Source organism: Camelus dromedarius, chromosome 13 (genome assembly GCF_036321535.1).
Source record: "Camelus dromedarius isolate mCamDro1 chromosome 13, mCamDro1.pat, whole genome shotgun sequence".
Lineage (NCBI taxonomy): Eukaryota > Metazoa > Chordata > Mammalia > Artiodactyla > Camelidae > Camelus > Camelus dromedarius.
Window position 1 is genome coordinate 56,931,797 of NC_087448.1, and position 24,353 is coordinate 56,956,149.

General features: G+C 39.2%; 1 protein-coding gene across 1 annotated transcript; it reads right to left on the reverse strand.

The window, feature by feature from the left end:
• Positions 1-783: 783 nt before the first annotated feature.
• On the reverse strand, positions 784-12,929 carry DLEU7 (deleted in lymphocytic leukemia 7). Its single transcript, XM_010982392.2, is given in 2 exon segments — positions 784-990; positions 12,471-12,929. Coding segments are annotated over 2 exon segments (666 nt in total).
• Between the last annotated feature and the right edge of the window lie 11,424 nt (positions 12,930-24,353).

Genomic DNA, 24,353 nt, shown 5'->3' on the forward strand with positions numbered 1-24,353 from the left:
CTAAATGTTTAGGGAAACCTGCCAGTGTATCCACTCCCTCCTTTTTTTTCCCAAGAATTTTCTACTTCAATGAGAATATTTAGGAAAAGTACAAAGAGCTAGATGTTTCCACATGAGACTTTAATAATACTATACTTTGTATTTACATATCATATATCTTGGTACTTCATAGCCCATTATCATTTTAAATTTACAAATCAGTATATGAAAGCACAAGGTTTAGAAGCAGCTCTTCTGCTGAACAGCAAGTTATTAATGCCAGGATCAGAACTCATAATTACTGACACATGTGGTTGTGGTCCTGCAGCTAAAGATCATTCTCATAACATAAAATGAAGTGCTCAGTAAGTAGAACATATCAATTATCAAATATCCCTCTTATTCAAGATAATTTTAAGAACCATGGAGCTTTAATCATACAAATAACCATATTAAACCTCACAGGCCTACATTAATATGAATGTAGGTTGAGGTGTCATTCAATTAAAATTAATACTTAATATAGATTAATAAATGTGTCACAGGGTGGAATATATTTCAATCAAAAAGTCAGCAAATATGTCAGTACATTTAAAAATGTGAACTACTGCTTTAAAACTTTTTCACCAACATGCTGTAATTCCAAATGGTACAGATGCCACGGGTCAGATTGCTATATATGCTATCAAGTCTCTCCTTACTGGGAATGAAAACATCCCTTGTCTGCTGATTCAATTAGAAATTTAAGGTACCCAGTTCTCTTAGCAGTGCTCACTGTGGTTTTAGTTCCAGTGTCTTGAACACTCATACGTCTGGGAGATTCTGTAAGATCTCTCTCAAGGAAGCACAGGCTACCATGTGGGCTTCTGAAGGAAGATTAGCAAGTGACTGAATCAGCTTCTTGACTATCATCTTCAAACACTGGTGGGCAGCATTCAAATCTCTGTCAAACTGCTGTCCTTCACTCTGTAGAGCCAGATGACTGCAGATGTTCCTAAACTCAACACTGCCCTGCAGTGAAGAGCAAACACAAACAAGCAATGAGCGAGGCTGTGGAGGACATCTGTTGTGCTTTGTGTACCCAAGTTTCCATTCCCGTCCTTTCTGATGTCAGGATCTTGATTTTTCTCTCAGAGAACTGCTCTCCTCCATTCTCGGTCTATGTGGTTTGACCAAAGCTGACCCCACTCCACAACTCCAGGGACCAGGCCAATCAGAGCCATCATCTCTCAGCCACTTAGATTGGCCAGGGATGGACAGATCACGTAAGGCAGGCCGATAAGCCACATCTCAGGATATTTGCTAGACTGGGAAAGAGAAGCTCTGTTTAACTGGGGCTGTTGGAAAACATCTCACCACCATAAGGAGAGAATCCAAATTAAAGTGAAGCCAACACAGAAAAAAAGTAGAACCCAGCGATTAAAAGAGACTGATTCTAATTACACTTTCTGAGCATGTCAATCTAGCTGTACTTAAACAATAAATCCCAGGATTTTTTAGTTCTCTGAATCAATAAATATTTCTTTTTACTTAAGCCATTTGGAACTGAATTTCTCTTATTTGTCCCTAGAAGAGCTTTGATGAATACACAAATAAACTCTGTTCCTGTTACTCCATACTCACTGTCTTCAAGATTCCAGTACAAGATTTGGTATTTAATGAACATAGTCCCAATAAATTTCCAATGCAAATTTGGAAAGAATAGTTCACAGACAGTTTTAAAGAATGAGCTAATTAAATAGATTTTTAATCTGTAGATGTGTCATATTCTAAAATCCACTGCATGTAAATAGTACACTGAAATTATTCCACATCAGAGATAATGTTGAATATAAATTTCATTTTAAATACGGTTACCTCAAACAACAGAAGTTTGAATTGTACAGGTTCAATTATATGCAGATTTTTTCCAATAAATATTTACTACAGTACTGCGCTATTTGCAGTTGGTTGAATCCATGGATTTGGAACTCTGGATACAGAGGGCCAACTATAAAGTTATATGCAGATTTTTGACTCCATGGTGGGGTCAGCATCCAAAATTCTCCCACCCTTCAAGATTCCAATGTACATGAAAATGACCTCCCCCAGACTTTTGGTTCTAGCAACTTAGCACATGTAGTTTCCCCATAATTCCTCGCTACTAAATTCTAAATAATACAGAACAAACATCCTTTCTGAGTTTGCAAGAAAGTAACAGAAATCCCCAAGAGCCAGAAAAAAAAAAAGAAAAGTAGCTTACTTTAGCTGCCTGCCAATACCCATCAAGAAAAGAAAGTTGGTCTCTCTTGAGCTGGATTTCAGGTGGAAGGTGAAGTTGCCCTATGAATGTGCAACCGTGGACCTATAGTACACACTAGTTCAAGTTTGTGGTTGTCCTCTATACCATATATATGTTTTTGGAACACGCTTGCAAAGAAATTAACTTAAATATTTGAACTGATCTGAAATATCCATGGACACATGGTAAAAGCAAACAAAAGCCTATTCCACAGGAACATGCCCACCACCCACGCCCCCGCAGCAGTCGTCCCATAAAGCACTGCTACGACAGACTCAGCATATGACATTTAAAGTGGGAGCCACCATGATATAGTAGATGCAATGCAGGGCAGGATTAAACTCCGAGGATTTCAGGTATAAACTTATAAAATATATTCATAATGATTAAAGATATAAAAGAAGGAATCCGGGAAAAAATGTTTTAAGAAAAAACAGGCTTGAAAAAGAACTCAGTACCACTCCTAGAAACGACAGCTATCATGACAAATTAAAAACTCAATGGACAGTTTAAACATCTGAATAAATACACCTGAATAAATGCATCTGAAATGAGGATTAGTAAACTGGATAGTAATTTTGAAAAAATTCCCAGAATGCAAAATAAAAAGTGGAAGCCATGGGAAATAATAAATGAGACATTAAGAGACATGGATGAGAGAATAACAAAGTACAACAAATACATATCCAGGAGAGACAAGAAGGAGAATAGAGGGGAGGCAGTAGTCAAAGAGAATAACGGATAAAATTACCCCAAGTTGATTCAGAAAGTGAATCCTTAAGATTCAGGGAGATTTGAGCAGGAAAAGCTAAGTGAGATCCAAATCTATACTCATCAAGGTAAAACTACTCTTAAAAGCAACCAGAAAGGAAAACGACAGATAAGGTTCAGTCTGGATGACCAGACAGACAGCCAGCTTCTAAGCCACAACAATTGATGATAGAATAGAATAGTATAGAATAATATTTTCACTTAACTGTCAACCAAGATTTTTTTAATCCCCCTAAACTACCATTTAAACATCAGGGCAGCTCCCTGGTGGTCTAGTGGCTAGGATTCGGCGCTTTCACCATTTAAACACCAGGGCAAAGTAAATATACCACAAGAAGAAATTACCACAAACAGACCCTCACTGTCAGATCTTCTTAAAGCTATAATTCAGAAAGAGAAAATTCAACTCAGAAAGAAAGAGATGTAAGAAGTTACAGTAAGGAAAGAAACTTAAAAACATGGAGTAAATCTAAAGATTTGATTATTCAAAACAAAAATTATAACTAACGTGGGGTTTACAAAAGCAAGATGGTTCCAAAGTGCTGAGGAGCAGTAGCCTGTGGGATGCAGTGGCATTCTGAGTCCCTGTATCATTCAAGACAAAGGTGGCGAAACTGACAAAGTTTCAGGCTTGTTAAGTATTCACAAGTGAGAAAGTACGCGAGTGAGAAATGTAATGACCATCATTAAAAACAGAGAAATAATACATAAAACTTCAAAATCAGCAGAGGGAAATGTTTATCAAAACTTTTTTGATCCTACTGATAGAAGGTAAAAACAGAGAAATAAAGATTCAAACACAAAGCAAGGTGAATAGAAAGCACCAAATCAGACACCTTTTGAAATACAGTGGTTATCAGGTTGGATTTTCAAAATCTATCTATATGCATGCTGCTTACAAGCAACACATTATAAACTAAAAACACCCAAAGATTGAAGGTAAACAGGTACTCAGATATATCCCAAGCAAAGAGAAGCCAAAATAAACCCCCCCAAAATCATTATTTGGGACAAAATAAACTGCAATTAATAACAGGCACTATTGCACAAGAAAATCTAACGATTTTGTACTTGTGTGTGTCTAACATGGTAACCTCAATTTATATTCAATCCACAGACATAAAGACTGATTTTAACCCATCTTTTTCAGAAACTGTTCAAACAACAGGACGATCAGCCTAGAGAGAAAAGATAAAAATCTTTTCTAATCACAAGCTTGGTCTAATGGAGATAAGCAAATATACATTATTCTCAAACATCTATGGATTACTTACGAAAGATAACTTTTATTTTAATGCCACAAAGCAAATCTCAACTAACATCAAAAAGTCTATATCACACAAATCAATGAAAATAAATGAAAAATCAGTAATACAGATAACCTTGCCAAAACATGTATGACTTAAAAATCTACTTTGAAATAATTCATGGGTCAGTGAAAAACTAACTGAAATTTTAAAATGCTCTATACTGAACAGTTATGGAAATACTATATCACAATTTGTGAGACATAGTTACCTAAATGCTTGTATAAGGAAAGAATAATCACTGAAAATCCATGAGCTAAGAATTGAACTCAGTAAACTAGGAAAAGAAGAACAGATAATGCAAAAGAAAACAAAAAGAAAAATAAAGAGTTGAACCCAAGTTTGACGAGGAACTAGTTTTTCTTTCTAATTCTGTATAGAAAGAGAAGCTATTCTTCTCCCTAATAAAAACTCTTGTCATTTGGGTGAGACGGACCTGGTGAGATGGAAAAGTGTTTATTTATTAGAAAAACATCCTCCAAGAAACAAAACAAACATCCATTTGTTCAATTCAGCAAACAACGGCGGGACCCAGTGTGACTAACATGCAAATAGTCCCCTTACTCGAATATTCACAGGCTACCATCCTTCTTGGTTTTTTCCCTCTTTAAAGCATTCTTGCTTCCCTGCTTTTGTGTGTTGTTCATTTCTGCTCAGAGGGTATCAAGAGGCTACTTAAATAATCTATCCCACGGTTTATGGGGTAACCTATATTGCTGGAGCATGTTGCTTGGGAATGAGAAAGTAAGGGAAAAAATGACTCTGGACTACTTTCCCAAGATCCACATCAAGGGGAGTTGTCTGCTTGCTTTATAGAAGTAATCCAACTCTAAGTACAAAGTGGAAGGATCAAAGACAACATGCAAAAGGAAATTTAAAATAGAAGGAACCACTGAAATGTGTGCTGACGTGTGCCTATTAGCCGGTCTGCAAAGGCATTCATCACCCAAAGAAGATTAAAATGCCTTTAAAAATACATTTGTGGGCCTAAATTCTGAAGGCAATTTCACATTTGCTGTAAAGAATCAAAGAAGATATCTTTTGGGGAAGTTATACATACAATAAAATTCCACTGCTGGACTGTACTGGTCCCTGAGGCCCTGGGTAAACTTCAGATCTCTGGCGAGCTTTGCAAAGTCTCTTTATTTTACTATTTTAGTACAGTATTTCCATTTAATCCTTTCTCAAATATATTAACAGTCAAAGAAAACAAATTAATAGGAATAGGCTTTCCATGGGACTCTTAAGCCAAGGAAGGGAAAAATAAAACAGGTGGTTGCTTCTCTTCCTTTCTGGAAGGTCTGAAAGCCAACTATGGATCCAAAAATCAAGGTCTTCAACCCAGCCTCTACTGATTCTGCTGCAGAAGGTAGGGGCCACCAGTGACAGCCTGAAGGTGACAGCATGTTAAATGGCTCATGGGCTTTCGGTAGAAACTCACATGATCAATATTGGTGATGATTTCACTTACGGTGCTTTCCATTCAATAACAGGGTGTATCCTCCCAGCAGCTTTTATTTAGCAAGTCCCAGATACTTCCAGAAATGATGTAATATCCTACATGGTGCTTTGAGCCCTTTGCCAGAATTAGAACATGATGGTGGCTGAGCAATCTAAAATCAGGTTTTGGGGCTTTTAAAGCCTTGAGTAATCTCAGACTTTGGATATGAAATGTATTGAGTGCTACAGTGGTCCAAATCGATGGCCAACTTTTATATTTTAGAGTGAGTTGAGATAACTACCCATGACTCGACTAATCTATTGGGATAATGGCCTTGGCCTATTTGATTCAATTAATAAATCAGTTAAATTTATTTCAAATGTGTATCAAGTCTCCGCTACATGACTGACTACACTGAATAAAAGGCAATAAGACACGGTACCTGATCGCTAAAGAGCTTATAACTTAGGCGTGGAAAATGAGACACATACAGCATATCTCCAAATGACATGTGAAGAAGGCTATGGTAAAACACAAAAACCCAATCCTAAAGAAGAACAGGCATTTAAAGACTCATAGTCTGAGCCCTGCTCAGAGTTCATACAGATTTTGTTCAGGTGGGTGAATACATAAAGAAAATGTGGTCTATACATGCAATGGAATACTATTCAGCCTTAAAAAGAAAGAAAATTCTGACACATGCTACAGCATGGATGAACCTTAAGGACATCTTAAGTGAGTGAAACAGGCTAGTCACAAAAGGACAGAGACTCTGTGATTCTCCATATATGCAGCACCTAGAGTATTTAAACTCATAAAAAAAAACTAGAATGGTGGTTTCCAGGGGCTGGAGGGAGGGGGAAAAATGAGGATTTTTGTTTGTTTAATGGGTATAGAGTTTCCAGATTTGCAAGATGAAAAAGTTAGGGAGATTATTTGCACAGAAATGTGAATGTACTTAACATTACTGAACTATACCCTTAAAGTAGTAAGTTTTGTTTTGCATTTTTTACCATAAAAAAAGGGATGGTTGATACCATCAGATTACTGCCAGCTTTATAGGAGGGAAAGGAAATTTGGATGAGGCATCAGAGAAGTAGTAGGTGAGAAGCTGCTGTAAGAGACGCGGTGTTGGCAAAAGCAGTATTTGACTCATGGGGAAAAGAGACGGCTTTACAATTAGAATGAATGATACCAGCAAAGGCATGGAGACAAGTAGGGACAGGGACTGGAGGAGATCAGTCTGAAAAGAAAAGAGCCTCGTGTTGCATATCAGGATAAGCTAGTGCAGAAAGCCTTGAATGCCACAGTAAAGTCTGTGGAACTTCTGAGCAAGGGAGGAACTCGGCAAACCAGTGTTGAAGAACACGCATCTGGCCTAGGTGCCATTCTCCCGTGAATGGGAGATAGAAAGAAAGGTGGCTTGCAGAGATTAAATGATGTCCCTAAATTGCACAGCAGTAAGTGGCAGAGCCGGAGTGAACCTCTCTTCCAAAACTCAAATGCTCATCAAAGATCCACCCCAAATCAGGAACCGGGCCAGGTGCCAGGATGACACAGAGAGAGCAGAGCTCGCCGTCCAGTGCAGGAGACAGACTAGCAACAGGGAGTACCGAGCTGTAGATGACGCGGTGGGGTGAACGCGGACAACCATGGGAGCAAGCAGAGAGGCACCCAACTAGCTTTGGGGGTGAAACAAAAATGTCTACATGTGAATTGTTTCATGTTTCTTTTTGACTATATTCATGCTGTTTTTCTTAAGGCTAACGAAATGTTATGAAGTTCAAATTGGCAATGGTCACATCCAAATTGAAGACTCTTCTCTTGGTCCATCCCTCTTCAGTGCAGCATTTGAGAGGGCTTGGCGATCTGGAAGAGATTCAAGGCACGGAACCTTCTACACCCCATGTAACGACAGCCCCTAGCTAATCAGGGACCTCCTAGATGGAGCTCTCCCTTCCTCCGCTCTGTTCTCTCCTACTCAGTGTAACGGAGGTCACTTACAAAATCCACCCCACTTGCACCCTTGCGCACTGTGTGTTGTGTTTCTTAGCAATGTGCACATCTGGAATCCCTGAACAACTGAAAATGCACCTGCAAAGTCCGAAAAGGGAAGAAAAGTTAAGCCTGTTTTTAGCTTCTTTTTGAAAATAAACACTTCCATGAAAACTGAAGGCTTGAAAGCAAAAAGAATCTGGCAGCGGGAGTCAGTTTCAAAGCTTTGTTTTCTGAAACCAACATGAATGGATAATAAAGTCAAAAATACAATATGGCTTTATAGGCTCTAAAATGCAGATACCTTTTAAACAATAAACAAAGTCTTTGTTTTTTTTCCTGCAACGTCACTTTAAAGTCACTTCTAGATCTACACAAACTATCAATCAGTTCATATTCCTTTCACTGCTGGCCTTAAAATAACTTAGTATTTTCCAAAAGTTATGTCTTGAGCTATATTCTCTTACAATGGCCTCCACAAACTTGCCTCTTCTCACATTTTTCCCTCTCACTCTCCCTGAATGCCTAACACCCTCTACAAAGAGTATTAACGAAAGAAAGAGTTTTTCCCCAGCTTTCTATGATGAAGCCTGACCTTAAGGAACTTCAGCCTGGCCAGCAGACCACTCTCCACTAAAGCTGCCCAGGGCTGGGCACTACAGGGGAACACAAATCCCCTCCCTAGACCCATCACAACCCTCCACACTGGATGTGTACATAAAATGGCGTTGTGTTTCTCTGTTTTAGAGGGATATTGTAAAAACCATATTATCAGGAATGGCATATGACAGATTGGCCCAACTTTACTTCATTCATCAACATCTGGCTTTGAACGACAAATTCACAGGGCCCAGAGCAGTCACCAGTTATCTAAACTCAATATCAATCTCAAATAGATATGCAACCATGTATTAATAAAACACCCAATGAAGAAGCACAGTATTTGCAAGTAACTAAAAAGTCTATTGTCCACAGGAAATTAAACATTTTTCTTTGTGGTGTACCCGTGTAAACGCTCACAAGTAACTCACGTTCCTTATGCACTTGGCTTTGGGTACAGTACCATTTCCATTAGGAATGTCCAGTGAAAAGCACTTTGTGATGGATACAAGCACTCAATTCAGGTACACTCACAAGGCGAACTCCCAAATTATAAAACAAAGCACAACAGCATTTCCACCAAGACGTTAAACATTTTAGGACCTTCCTGCAATATCTTTCCCCAAATGTTCATTTCAGAAAGCTTATATATACTGGTTTTCATATCATTCACCTTACAAGGAATGACTAAACTATAATTAAGCTACTTCTAAAGCAGTCACTGTGCCTTTGCCTAACATAAAAGAACAATTTTGCCCCAAATAAAGAGCAACCCACTGGCTGTAGCTACTAATAATATAACCGTGATAACTTATTTGTTCAACACAATATTAGTAATTTTTAAAGACAAAATTCCCAAATTTGCAGAAACTGGCTTCACTAACTAATGTTGTTGGGGTTGTGGGAGGGAGAAGCACTCAGCATCAGTGTCGTCCTCGGAGTAACGTGATGTTCACACGTGCAATTTGCAAGAGCCTTGGCAATGACTGTGAAGCCAAAACCAGCGGTTTTACAACTGCTGCTCTTGCTCTGTAGAATGAGAAAACCAGCACAGACTACTGAACATGATGGAATTATTGGTACCAGAATTAGCTAACTGAAATGGGTGAGCTCACTAGCAAGTTTTATCTGCAATGGCAAGAAAGTTCTTCTCTCTCCTAAAGTTGGCATCGGCCATAGTTTCCATGAAACTTACTTCAGAACAGAACTCTTGGAAACTAGAGATGTTTTTAACTATTAAAGGAAGACAAAACCCAATCTGAGTGACTTCATGATTGGCTTAGTTAATGGTCTCTATGGCAGTTGTTCATTTTTAACCTTTTTTAAAATCCTACACTTGCTTCCTTCTGATGTTCTGCACATTTCCCTGCTCCCTTTGGGTGACAAATATTAAAGCATCTTTGCTAGTGTTACTAGTTTGATAATAATTTCCTACATTTACCTGGTGCTTTTTGTCACTATATAAGGTCACTATCACTTAAGGAGACACAGATCACCCCATGTTAAGGACTGAACTGTGTTCTGCCAAAATTCCTAGGTTGAAAACGTAATGTGCAATTTGACTGTATTTGGAGATAGGACCTTGAGGGAGGTGATTAAAGTTAAATTAGGTCATTAGGGTGGGGCCCTAATCCAATAGGATTGGTGTCCTTACAAGATAAGGAAGACACATGCAAGATCTCTCTTTCCACGTACACAGAGGAAAGGCCACTGAGGACACAGTAAGACAGTGGCAGTTTATAAGGCAGGAAGAGAGCCCTTACCAGAAACCAGATTTGCTTTTGGACTTCCTAGCCTCCAGAACAGTGAGGAAATAAATGTCTGTCGTTTAAGTCACCCAGCCTGTGGCATTTTGCTATGGCAACCCAAGCTGACTAAGATACTCCGTCTACAACTTGACTGTTACAGCCCTAACAGACTGCAGTGCATGGGCTGCCCTGTCAACTGTGCCCTGTCACTGTGCACTCTCATGTACTTTATCTCAGTGTGATGTTCACAATACCCTATGAGCTAGCACTGTGATTGGTAGAAAGAGTCAGACAAAACTGTTTGAATCATGGGCCACTACTTCCCAACAGCGAGATCTTCAGCAAAGTTCTAAATGTTTAGGACAAAAAGTCAAGTAGAGAGGGTTAAAAAGATTACCAAGGAGAAGTGGCAGCTACACTAACCTCAAGTGGCATGATTTGTAATGCAGATCAGAGGGCACCACTGCTACTGAGCTGGGTCAGGCCTTCTGACCTGACTTTGCCTCTGTGATTTATCGGGGTCCTTGCCTCACTCAGTTCAATAGCTGTCTTCTGGCTGCAAGACAATCCAAGGTCCTTAGCATGACCCGGAGGCCTTTTGCCACCTGACCCCACTCCAGCATCTTTTTTTTTTTTTTGCCTTCTACCATACTGAACTAATTTTAGTTTCCTCCAAGCTCCAGGCCCTTTCATTGCTTCTAGGCCTTCAGTCCCACGGTTCCTCTGAGATGCTTTTTCCCTTTAATGCCTGGAGAGCAAACATTCTTTTTTAAAAGGTTACCTCCTCCAAGAAGCCTTCCAGGATCACCTAAAGTAAAACTGATCACTCGTCTCTCCTTTTGACAAACTACCTGAGCCTTGTATATTTTCCTAAGATCACATAGCCTTTCATATTTCATCAGTTCTAAAATGCGCATTTTTCACATTTCAAAAATCTCTGACATTAGGATGTATCTTAGACCAATAGTGTCAGTTTAATTGGTAGGATTTTTTATTTCTTGTTCTACAAAAATGGTGCATCTTATACTCAAGATCATTGATGAAATGCAGCTTCATTTTTTCTTTTTACCTTTTTAAGGTGAGTGAAGCAGTGCTCCACATCTGGAGGTGATTTTGTTTCCCCTCCCACCACACACATTTATCAATTTTTGGTTGTACAAATTGGTAGGGAGGGTATGCTGCTGGCATCTACTGGATGGAGGCCACAGAAGCCACTAAACATCCTATAATGCACAGGACAACCCCCCTACAACAATCATCCAATCCAAAATGTCAACAGTGTGGAGGCTGAGAAACCCTAATGTATGTAGAGTAACAATATCTATTTGGCTGTATGCTATGCTTTATTATGTTTGATTGTAAATTAATCTTTTACAATATTTAGTGCAACCTAATACATAGCAATTTTTTCCAAACTTTGGCTTTTGGAGGAAGCATAGCAACTCTTGAGAAATGCTCTAAGCTTTCTTCATTACCTCTCCTTCATTTCCTTCTGCCAGAGTCCCCAGGGGAATGAATGAAGCAAAGCTCCAGATCGAAATGGGAAAGCTGGAAGATCTCAGAGAGAGTTGCGACCTTAAGCCAATCAGGTTAGTTGATGGCACGGCCAAGACTGGATCCCACACCCCCGGACTTCCGTGATCCCACTCAGCCTGGGAGGCAGCGGCTCTGCTCCCTGGCTAAAGCGGCTAACACAGTTTGGTACCCTAAGAGGAAACTGTGCCCTACAAGTATGAGCTGCGTGCCTTAGCAGGAGTTTAGCATGAGTATTCACGCTTCAACACCCGGAACCCACCCGCTTTCATGCTACTTTATAAGAATTTAGGTTGACTCTTTAAGACCCCAGAGCTCTATGGGGAATTGGATTTATGCAAAAATAACTGCAATTCATAAGTGTGAAAGAACTTTAAATAAATGTAGGTGATTTTCATCATACAAAAGGCAGAGAGGACTTAATATGTATATTTAAGACTCTAGAGGAACTGTTATTAACTTGGAAGGGCAGTTAGGGGAGCCATCCTCCATCCCTAGAAGTTGCACGTGTACAAACGGCCTTCAGCTGGAGCAGGAAGCTGATTTGTGTGACAGAGGAAGGAGTTCCAGAGGAAGGTTTTGGCGAGGCCTTTCTGCATTTCTGTTCTGCAGTCAGGTGGGCCCCAGGTGGACTGAGTTCCCTGCCCCAAGTGCCGAATCCCCGTAGTGTCACCTCCCTTCTTCCCTCTTCCGGGGTGCGGGGTGCTGAATCTCTGGGGAAAGCTTCACTTTGGAACCTTCGGCTCAGCCACCTCTCTGTCCTGGCTGGCTGCCCGGCTCTGTGGAGATCCTAAGCCACGGAGGGGCAGACTCACCTTCTAGTGGATGGGGAAGGACCGCTCCTGCTGGAGGGGGCCCAGCAGCGTCCGCTCCACGTTGACCAGCTTCGAGGTCGAGTCCACCACGCGGGCCAGCGTGCTGCGCACGGCCATCCGGGCCAGGGTGCAGGGCCTGCGACCCCCTGGTAAGGGCAGCAGTTCCATGCCTCCCTTGACGCCTAGCACCACTTCCACCTCGGGGGAGCTCGCCTGCGCCCCGGACTCCGGATTCTTGGCGCCCCTGCCTCCATCCCCCTCTTCTCGCCCTGACCCCTGCCCGGCCACCTGCTGGCCTGAGCGACGCGCTGGGGCGGTGGATACGTGGTCCAAGTCGCGCGGACGTCCTGGAGTGCCTGGACCGTCCCCCCAGCCCCACTCCGGCTGCAGAAGCTGCAGGGTATGCAAAGCCACCATTTGGTGGCTGATGGAGGCCACCAAGGGCGCGGGGCTAGCCATTGCCTCCACCAGCGCACGGGGCGTTCCGCGGGCAGGTGCAGCAGCAGCAAGCGAGGGAAGTGTGGGCGTTTGGGGTTGCCAGGGTCACATTTCCTAGCCCTCGGCTCCTCGACCTCCTGGCTTCTCGTCGTGTGGGGCCGGCCCCACCCCCGGCCTGCAGTCAGTGACCTGTGCTGGCCCCTGCATTTCCTTCAGGTCTGAATGGGCTTGTTCCATCTCAAGGCAGCCTGAAACGCTGCTGCCCGTTGAAAATCAGCCAAATGCTGAGCGCTGGATCTTCCTCCTCTCCAGGGCTTTGCAGGGAAAATGTGCAGCTTTGTGCAGATGCATCTATCTGCAAGGATACGCAGCCCCCATACCCTCTGAAGGATGCCTGTCAGTGACCATTCACACCTCGGGGGCTAGGGACGCGGGGTGGGGGTGGAGGTGGGGGTGGGGGGCAGCACACATGGGTAAAAGATCCCCTAGGAAGTGAAAAGTGTGAGGAGAAAAGCTCACAAAAGGAAGGCTGTTGATTCTCCTCCCTCCCTTTACCAGCCCTTGGGGAATTTCAGGCACTTCTTGGAGTAGCTGTCAAGGCTTCTGTCCCCCACACAATAGAAGGGGACTTATGTATCCTCTTTGTTTGCTCCAAGCCACATGTGGTGGGAGGGCCTGACTGCCAAAGCCGAAGTGAGGTCAAGACTCAGCCTTGGCGGTCTGCTCCTGAAGCGACTTGGGACGCAAGGGCCTGGCACTGCCCAGATGAGGAGCCTAAATGGTTTTTGTGAAACTCCCGAAGGACTTAGGCAGCAGAGTTTGAAGCTAAATCCTTTTACGAGCCATGAACCCAGGGACAGCTGTACAAATAGTTGCTGGTTTTAATTAAACCTAGCTTCACTACTTCCTTGACTTGGGAAAAGGGGGCTGGCAAATTTATGCTTTGATAGATTGAAAACTATTGGTGTGTGATTACACTTTAAAAAAAAAAAAAAGTATTTGAGGGGAATGTTATGGAGGACAGTCCCAGAGCAGCATGGTTTCCACTTTTTTCCTGCATGGGAAACCTTTTAGATAACCCACAACACCGCAGAGCAGAAGACAAGGGTGCGGGCCCATGGCAGACAAGTAGACACTAGCACACCCGGAGGATGGGATTTCATTCTTCCTTTAGAAGGGAGAGTCCACCCTTGGTGCTGTGCAGTAAGATCTGGTGAGGCCTTTGCATGGGAAGGCTGCTCCAGTGAGTTTATTAGCCTAGAAGTGCGGTCATCAGAGATACGGGGCGGGATTTGAGGTCCTTCAAGGTCTCTTTAACTCTGGGATAATATGACCCAATATAATCCTCCCAACTCTCCAGTGAAGGTTTCTTCTCATTCTCAGTGTTCTCGCCTATGAAAACAGATCTCAATGCCAAGGTAAAGAAAACCTTTCTGAAACAAAAACGAGTATGTTCACACTAATTATAACTAAGTAAAAATGCATGTCTTTGCATTGACAGAGAGGAAATTACTTTGGAGGGAAGTAAATAGTGTCATGTTGATTAGATTCTCTTGATGACGTTACCTAAGTTCATAATGAAAAAGAGAGAAATTATTCTTTATGTGTGTGTATGTGTTTTTTTTTTTTTTTTAGTCCTCAAACACTGAAATACATTAGGTTCAGCAGAAACTAACTGAGAATAGGGAAAACTAACCCCTAATTTTCACAGAGCATGTCAGATCTCAAGGGGTGCTCCTCTTTCCAGATACGCAGGAAATCCTAGTGGGCCAACACTTCCACTATCAAATGACTGACTGCAAAAGCTTCTTGACAGATGGAATTCCAGCCAACTGCAGAATTGAAATCACTAGATGCAGGCTGACCTGAGGCCTCACTGTGCTACATACCAGGCTAACTCTGAGAGCCATGAGACCAACTAGACTGCAGGAGGTAAGAGAGAAGGGGGCCTGTGGGATGGCACATGAGGCTCTTCAATAGCTGCTTCGGTTTTCTAGTATCCTTTAGAGAGCACTAGATTGTGCAGCAACTCAAGGCTTTGCCTGTCCTTTGTCATGACCTTGAAGTGGCTGATGTTCCAAAGCTGGAGACATGAGGCCCTAACTAAGGAAAAGTATTCATAGACTATTGAGATGAGTCAATAACATAGCAGATGTACCTTTGATCTGAAACACCTCCAAAGCTACATATGCTGGGCTACCAGACCAAGTGACGAATTACACGGTCCCTATACTGACAGTTTGTGGCCCCTGGATAATAAAAGGCACATTCAAAAGGATGAAGTACTGGACACCTGATATTTTTGCTTCACAGTATCTATTTCACTATTTTATAAAAACCTACCCTAATTTCACAGTAGCTATTCCTTCTCCTCTGTGCTCAGTCCATGTCATCCAGTGGGATGAACCCATCCCACTGCGGAAGTGGACTGGAGCATCTAGGCTGAGGCCAGTCACACATCACATTCCCACTGTGAATGGTCAGGAATGAGCACATGACCCCACTAGAGCTAATGACATCATCTAGGAAACTGTCTGCTGAATGTACTGTGTGAGAGAAAATAATGGACCTAGAAGAAAGTGTAGAGCAAAGATGAAATGGCAAAAAAGATGAATTTCTTCTTAACAAGAAAACTTCACATAAAATAGAATTAATCAATAAGAATAAGTTATTGTCTCAGATCTTGAGGTAGGATGGCTCCAGGGTTGGTTAATCTTCGGGAGTGTCGGTTTCCAGGAGGGCTTCTCTTTCCAGAAACACTTCATGAGTCTAAACCTCCTGCTGTCAGATGGCTGACTGCAGTGACCCCTTGTGGATGTGAAACTGAGACGATGTAAGTTCTAGAGCTTCTGCAGCCATCTTATGAGTCTGAGGGAAGAGCTTGCCTAAGAATGAGCCGACACTAGAGAAAGAAAAGCGAAGAGATCTATAGAGAGATGCCAGTGGTCACGTAGCACCATCTGAGCCTCATGTTGTGCTGCACAAGAAGACAGCCCCATCTCTGAGCTTTTCAGTTATACAAACCACTAAAATCTCTTTTTGTTTGAGTTTAGTTTAGGTTGACTTTACTGCCTCTTTGAGCAGAAAGTCACAACTGAAGCAAACTGCTTGACATATGTTATAGGACAGATGAGTTAGTGGAGTGACCCTGTGGTTCAGTGCCCCTCGGGCAAAACACTGCTAAAAGGTCCCTTCAGCCATTTCCAACAATGCTCCTGTTCCTTACATCATCTTTCTACTATTTCAACAGCTATGAGAAAAGATCTGTGAGCAACTCTGGCTATTCCTAAAGACTGACGGGGTCATTAGAAAATGACCAACAGAGACATTCCTGATGCTGAGTGATGTGGGATGGAAAAGAGAAGAGGATAGAAAACTCAGTAAAGTGAGAAGCAATTGTCTACCTGTTAATAGACGAGGCAGAGTGTTGCTAGGTTAACAAGGATTCTGGTGCTTCTATTAATCCAAAGGTTGTTTTCCTACATGAGCAGAAGATATGAACCCCGACATGGAATTGTGAAGAAGCCGGGCACAGTGAGAACAGAAGGGAGCTGGAAGGAGGTGCAGCTATGTGGAGCCTTTCTCAAAGGCCTTGGCAGAGCCCACATACATTTGAGCCCTCTTTATATACTTTGGCACTTTTCTTCAAAAGGGATCCAAGAAAATTCCAGAAATGGAGCCGTTAACCTTCAACACACCCTGGTGAAGTTCATAGGTAGGGGCAAAACAAAATATGTCCAAAGAGACCAAAGAGTTATTATTCTTGAATGAAAATTATTATTGAGGAGAAGCAGATGCTGAAGAGATATACCAAGATATGAAAATGTACTGTAAAAGAGAAAACAATGGAACTAGGGAAAAATGGAAGCCCAAAAAAGAAACAGCAAAAAAGATCAAATTCCCTTTTTAAACACACAATTGTAATGTTTGAATATGCCAAGTCATAAAAATGCACATGCAATTCTAACTTTGGCCTAAACATTTGATTTTCAGAAAAAAAAAAAAAATGCAGTCCTGCCACGAAACCTCTGAATTGCCAAAAACAATTGTTTACATAGGGCAATGTGTTTTCAGGCCATCATACATGCGTTGCCTGCCCAGACTCTGTTAAGCTGGTGAAGCTAAGTGAAGCCTAATAAAACTAAGTGTAGAAAAATAGGGAAGTCTAGTAAAGGGAGGAAAAAGAAAAGTTAAAAACGTTGAACCCCACCTGCTTGTGCTGACATAATCTGATGTGCAATTCACCTGCTCAATATAAAATGCAATTTTTTCTTAACATATGCTTCATTTTACTTGATTCTGTCTTAAAAATAAGTTTATTTCCAGGAAGAATTTTTGATGTTGGCAAAAAAAATCAAAAGTGAATTTTAAAAGAGTAGATACAATTTTTCCTAATTCTTGTAGCTCTGGTAGGTGATTTCATGCTTAAGAATGAGAGAATGGGTATGGGTTCTCATGCTGCCTACACATGATTTCAGCAGGACAGCCTTGCTGGGTTTCTCCCTTCATTTCCAATTATAAGATGTAACCCCTGGAGAATCCTTTCCCTCGGTTGGAAAATTTAAAAACTGCTTGAGTTCCTGCCCTGTTTCTGTTATATATGTAGATATGGCTCATAATATTGAAATTAGGGGAGTAAAGGGTAATTGTAATAAAAACGGAGACAGGATAAATGTAGGAAGTGTTTAGATCCAACTAAATTCCAGGTTCTTTAATCCTAATGGAAAAAAAAAAAAGTATCCACCCTCATCACTCTCCGTGATCACTCTGTATTTTCAAGTTCTGATACGTACCCTTTTAATGTGATGGGGGAAAAATGCTTGACTTGGATTGATGTATTTTTAAAAATTTACTCTTCCCTGTCCCTTTCCTTATATTCATCTTTACTGCCGTCTGCATTTTTTTTTCTCTAAGAGATTATCTACTCTTGTTCCCCAATGTCTTTTCTGTTGGGCTTTATGGTTGAACGACATTGGGGTTTTATCCACCCTCTTATTTCCTCCTTTCTCCCTTCTGTTTTCCCAGTAATTCTTTTCCTATGGTAATTATAATGAAAAAAGAGAGTGGAGAGGAGGGTTTGGGGGCACATGGATTTTTCCCTTTAGCTTTTGCTACAATATCACTATGCCTGTGTTTCCATGAAGTCAAAACTTCACACTGGAAGATTCAATTCTCCAACTCCTAAATCCTGAGTGTGGCAAGGGAGAACTAAACCAGTTTTGAGAACTGGATTAGTGCCTTCCCACAGTGGCTCTCTGTGCTGGGGAAACAAGAGAGGCCAACAGTGCTGCTTGCTTTATTTGTTAGGTCATTTCAATCATTTTGTTTCAAAATATTATTGAGGTGGTCAGAAAAGTTGAAATAAGGTAAAAATCATTTTAAAAATAAAGATCTGTTGAACATGATTGAAGTGACCCATTTTTTTTCTCTTGGAGGAAAAAAGTATAAAACACTTTAAAAGTTACGTTTATGTAATAATATGACATATACTTTAGCATAAAGGCAATATATTTTTTAATTCTCATCATCTGGTTCTCTCACTGCTCACTGTTAATTAGCAAGTAGGTTCTTATAGATGCTAATCTGACCATAAAACTCGAATGTTCCATAGAACTGATCAAATTTCAAACATTTGTTCAAAACAATTGTATGTAAATTTAATTTGGTCTGTACCTCCCATTTGAAAATTGAAACCACATTCAATAGGATCTTTGATACCTCTGTTCAAATATCTAAGCTTTCTCAAAAGCTTAAATTGTAGCCTTTGATGGATCATTGGTAGATAATAGTAGACAGTTTGTTAAAGAAGCATTAAAGGAATTCCTAGTGTCCTATTCATTTTAGCTAAGAATAAAATATAACGTTTAAGTGAATGTTAATTTTACACAATGCTTTTTAACAGTGCCTTACGATTTCTAAAAAAGTTTAAGTGACAATTATTACAAAGCCAGGGTAGAATATAAAATATATATTATGAGTGAGAAGTATACCTTGAAATCTCTTATTTGTCACAATTTACACTATGTTTCAAATTAAAAGTTTTTTAACTGTCTTAAATTTCCATGCTAATGTTTTAAATTTCCAAATTTAACCCTCACAGGGGAAGCAATGTAGTATGGAAGGTAACAGGTTGGGCTCTTATGGATGATAGAAACATCTGCCTGGAGAATTCAAAAAAGTAAACTGAAAAATTCTAAGAAGAAATGAGAATTTACAGATAAATACAGCCAACATACAAAAACATTAGCTTTCATATGTGCCAAAATAACTGATTAGAAATGTCAGAGAAAAAATGGTCCAATTCATGATGATAACAAACCTACAAAATAACTGGAAATCTACTAAACATAAACATTTTCAAGACTTCTGAAAAAACTACATGTAAAACAAAATTACTACAAACTATAAAAGAAGATCTAAATAAATGGGAGAAAATATGCCATTTCTGATCGAACAGTCCATATTTATAAAGCTATCAATTTTCTCTAAATTAACCTAGAAACCCAATGCAATCCCAATAAAACCTCAGTAGGATCTTTATGAAACTAAGCAAGCTCATTCCAAATTGATCTTTTCAAGCTGATCTAGAAGACAAAGGATCTAAATAGCCAAGAAATTTTTGAAATGTCTTTTAACCTTTCCATTCTTGAAAAGCTCTTCTCTCATGGCTTCTGCTACTTTTATCTGTGGAGGTTCTCCCAAATCTTTGATCAGTCCTTCCCAGTGTTTGTGTGATCTTTTTTCTCTTTGGCTCCTAAATGTCAGTCATCCTCTGGCTTCAGTCATTGGTCTTCCTGCCTCTCAGCTTCAATAATACAACATCTCAGAGAAGTCCTTCCTGAGGACTTCTGAACACCTGGTCTAAAACACGTGGTCATTTTCTTCTCTTCATAATATTTATTTTCTTTTTAGCACTAGAACTATCTGAAAATCTTATTTATTGACATGTTTACTTGTTTATTGTCTGTCCTCAGAGGTTCCTCCCCCCCGCCCCAGACTGTAACTTCAGAGACTGAAAGATCTTGCATCTCATTGCTTTTTCCCCAGTGCTGAATGACCAGTTTGATGAATGAATGATCTCTATACATTTTTCCTGAGCCATTCGTTTATTTCAAGCATTACTTACATCTTCATGATAGTACTTCCCACCAAGCAGTTAAGGAATATATAATAGCAATTCTATACAAATTTTTCTAGAAAATCAAAAAGTACAGATTACTTTCTAATACATTCTAATAGGCAAGTATTATCCTAATACAAAACCTGGAAAAGACAATACAGTGAAACTACAGACCCATATCCTTCAAAAACAAGCCCCTAAAATGCTAATAAAATTTTAAGAAATTAAATCCAACAGTATATTAAAATTGTAATACATCATGGCCAATTTAGGTTTATTCAGGAATGAACAGTTGATTTAATATTTGAAAATTGTTCAGTGAAACACACCATACTTACAGCCTAGAAAAGAAAAACTATATCATCTATCAATAGGTACAGAAAAGCATTTTACAAAATCCAGCATCTATTTCTGATAAAAACTTACACCAAACTAAGAATGAAAAGAAACTTGCCCAATCTAAAAAAATGCATCCTTGGAAAACATACAGCTATACCATACAAATGGTAAAAGACTGAATGCTTTCCCCCTAAGATCCGGGACAAGGAAAGAATGTTCACTACCACCATTTCTATTCAACATTGTTCTAGGAGATTCTAGCCAGTAAGATAAGGCAAGAAAAATAAGCCAGGCATCCAGATTAGAAAGAAAAAAGTAGAACTATTTTTTTTTCTGCATTCAACATGATTATCTATGTAGAAAATCCAATGGGAATCTATTTAAAAATCACTAGAACTAGCAAATATAGCATGCTTACAGGAGGTCAGTATTCAAAAATCAATTGTATTTCTATATGTTAGTAATAAACAATTAAAAATGAAACTTTAAAAAATGCCATTTATAACACATCAAAAAGCCCGAAATAATTAGGGATATATTTGACAAAATATGTTTAATACTTGAATGCTGAGAATAATAAAAATTGCTAAAAGAAATTAATGATCAGAATGAATGGAGAGATATACCACATTCATTGATCAGAAGCATTAAATCTTAAGATGTCAGTTCTTCCTAAATGGATATACAGATTTAATATTATCTCATTCAAAGTTTTAACAGACTTTTTTGTATAAGTTGACAAGTTGACAATAAAATTCCTGTGAAAATGCAAACGCCTGAAATAGCCAAAACAACTCTGAAGAAGAACAAAGTTGATTTCAAGACTTTTTATAAGCCGCAGTAATCAAGACAGTGTGGTGTTGGTATAAGCAAAGCAAATAGATCAATAAAGCAGAATAGAGTCTAGACCACCCCCATATATATATGATTAATTGATTTTTGACAAAATTGCTAAGGCAATTAACTAGGGAAAAAATTATTTCAGCAAATGGTGCTGGAATACTTGCGAAAGATTTAGAATAGAGAATTATTCTGAAAAATAAGAATGGAACTAGAGAACTTACTATATGTATTAAAAAATATATATATATATATAGAGAGAGAGGGGTGGTTTTTGATAAAAATCAACCAATGGGGAAAAGGAATGTCTTTTTAATAAATGATGCTAGAATAAACTAGATCTCCATATTTTAAAAATAAACTTCAACTCCCATGTTGCTCTGTAGAGGAAAATTAATTTAAGATGTGTCATAGCCTTAAATGTAAACAATCTATAATCATACAGCTTTTAGAAAAAAAAAATAGATATTCTTAGACAAGATTCCACAAACACTAACAAACAATAGGAAAAATAATGACAGAATAGACTTCATCAAAATTAAATGTTCTGCTGTTCAAGAGCCATTATTGAGAAAATGACTTGGCAAGTCACGGACTGAAGAATGTATTTACAATAAATGTCTGACAAAGGACTGTGTCCTAATACATACAAATTGATAATTGAAAAATCATATTTTTTAAATGGACACAAAATTTGAACAGACATTTCACAAAAGAAGTCATATGAATAGCCAACAAACACAAGAAAAGTAGCTGAACATCATTAGTCATCTGGAAAAGGCAAATTAAAACCACAGTGTGCTGCAATTTCACACTCACTGGAATGATTTTTTTAAAAAAACAGGGAAGATGTTGAGCAGTTGAAACTCTCATACATCACTAGTGGGAGGGAAAAAAATGGTACAAGCTACTTGGAGAGCTACTTGGCAGCTTCTTATAAAATTAAACATATATGTCCCCCATGACTAAGCAATTACATTCCTGTACTTAACAAGAGACACTGAAACACATGTTAACTAAAGGACTTGTAAAATCACATTCATAAGATTCTAACTCACAATAGCCAAAAACTGGAAAAACACACAGCAGTCAACCAAGAAAACGGGTAAACTATGATATAGTCACAGAATGAAATACTTCTCAAGAAAAAGTTTAAAACTATTAATAATAATAACAAAATATGCCTGAAACTTACAAGATATTAATCTGACTGCAGCAAATCAACAACAACAACAAAAGGTGGCAAAATTTTGACCCCATGACACTTTCTTTGGTCATGTTGCTATACCTGTGAATATGTTACATTACATGGCAAAGAGGGCCTCTGCAGATGTAATTAGGGTTACTTATCACTTGACCTTAACATAGGGAGATTATTCAGGATTATCCTGTGAGGTCCAATTAATCATATGAATCCTTGAAAGCAATGGGAGGGGGGAAGTGAGAGATATTTGAAGCTTGAGAAGAACTCAGACTAGCTTGAAGATGGAGTCCATGTGGCAAATGTGAGAAGGAAATGGATTCTGCCAACAACCAGTGCTTGGAAGATGACCGTGAGCTGTAGATGAGAACCTCCCTTCAGCCAACACCTTGATTTTGGTCTCGTGAGATCATGAGCAGAGAATTAAGCCATGCTGTGCCAGATTTCTGATTTATGGAAACTGTGAGATAATAGATGTCTGCCTGTATAAAAGGAGAGAACTAACTGAAAGGGGCACAAGGGAATTTTTTTTCCTGTTGTAATAGAAATGTTTTATATGTTGTTTTACATAATGATTACATGATTTATAAAATCATCAGAATTCATTAAATTTTATATCTCCATCAAAAACGAACACAATGAGACACCACAACATGCCCAATAAAATGGCAAAAATTTTAACAGACTGACGTAAGTGTTGGCTAGGATGTGGAGCAACTAGAACTCTCATGCATTTCTCGTGAAAGTATAAAATGGAATAACAAATTTGGAGATGTGTTTGGCAACTTCTTATAAAGTTAAACATATGTTTTCCCAATAACCCAGAAATTCCACTAATTTATCTCAGAAAAATATCTAAGAAAAATGAAAACTACGTTCACAAAAAGACTTGGGTAATAATGTTCACAGCAGCCTTATTCATAATGGCCACAAATTGAAAAAATAACCTAACGTATATCAAGAGAAGAATGGAAAAACAAACTGTGGCATATCTATACAATAATACAATGTATACTCAGTGGTAAAAAGGAATGAATGATACCGCAACATGGATGAATCTTAAAAATATTATGTTAAGCAAAATAATTGCTGCGCAAAAGAATGCATGCTGTGGATTCAATTTATATGAAGTTCATGAACAGTACAAACTAACTATGCTGATAAAAATCAGGAAGTGGTTGCCTCTGGGTTTAGGAGATGGGTAATTAATTGGAAAGGGCCAAGAAAAAACTTTCTGGGGTGATGGAAGTATTCTATAATTTGTTTCAGGTGGTGATGACATAGAAGTAATAGTCAAAACTTGTTCAACTGAATATTAGAGTTCTGTGCATTATATTATATATAAATCATATCTTATTAAAAAAGAAAAACAAATCCTAAGAAAGTAGGAATAGTATTTATTTAGTCAGCATTTACCCTCTTAATGTAGTTAATTGAGTGCCTGCTATGTGCCCAGCCCTGAGCTGAGCCCTCACACTGAAAGATCATGTTGTTTTGACATTCTCTGTTATCTTGACAGCTGTGCTTCAAACCAGTCATATTCTCTTCCTTGATGACAAGTTTCATCATTTCAAATGGGTCTTTATTATATTAAAAGTGGAAAGTTGCATACAGTCCACAGATGCTCAATTCCCTTATGTAGATGGCTTACTATTTGCATATAACCTACACACATACTCCCTTAAGTCATCTCTAGATTACCTATAGTACTGACAACAATGTAAATGCAATATAAATAGTTGTAAATGTTATGTAAATAGTTGCCAGAGTGTGGCAAATTCAAGTTTTGCTTTTTGGAACTTTCTGGAATTTTTTTCTTGAATATTTTTGATCTATGGTTGGTTGAATCTGTGGATGCAGAACCCAAGGATAAGGAGGAGTAACTGCCTTATAATTACACTCTCAGCCTAAAACAGTTGTACTTCCAGCAACTGCAGTATGAAAC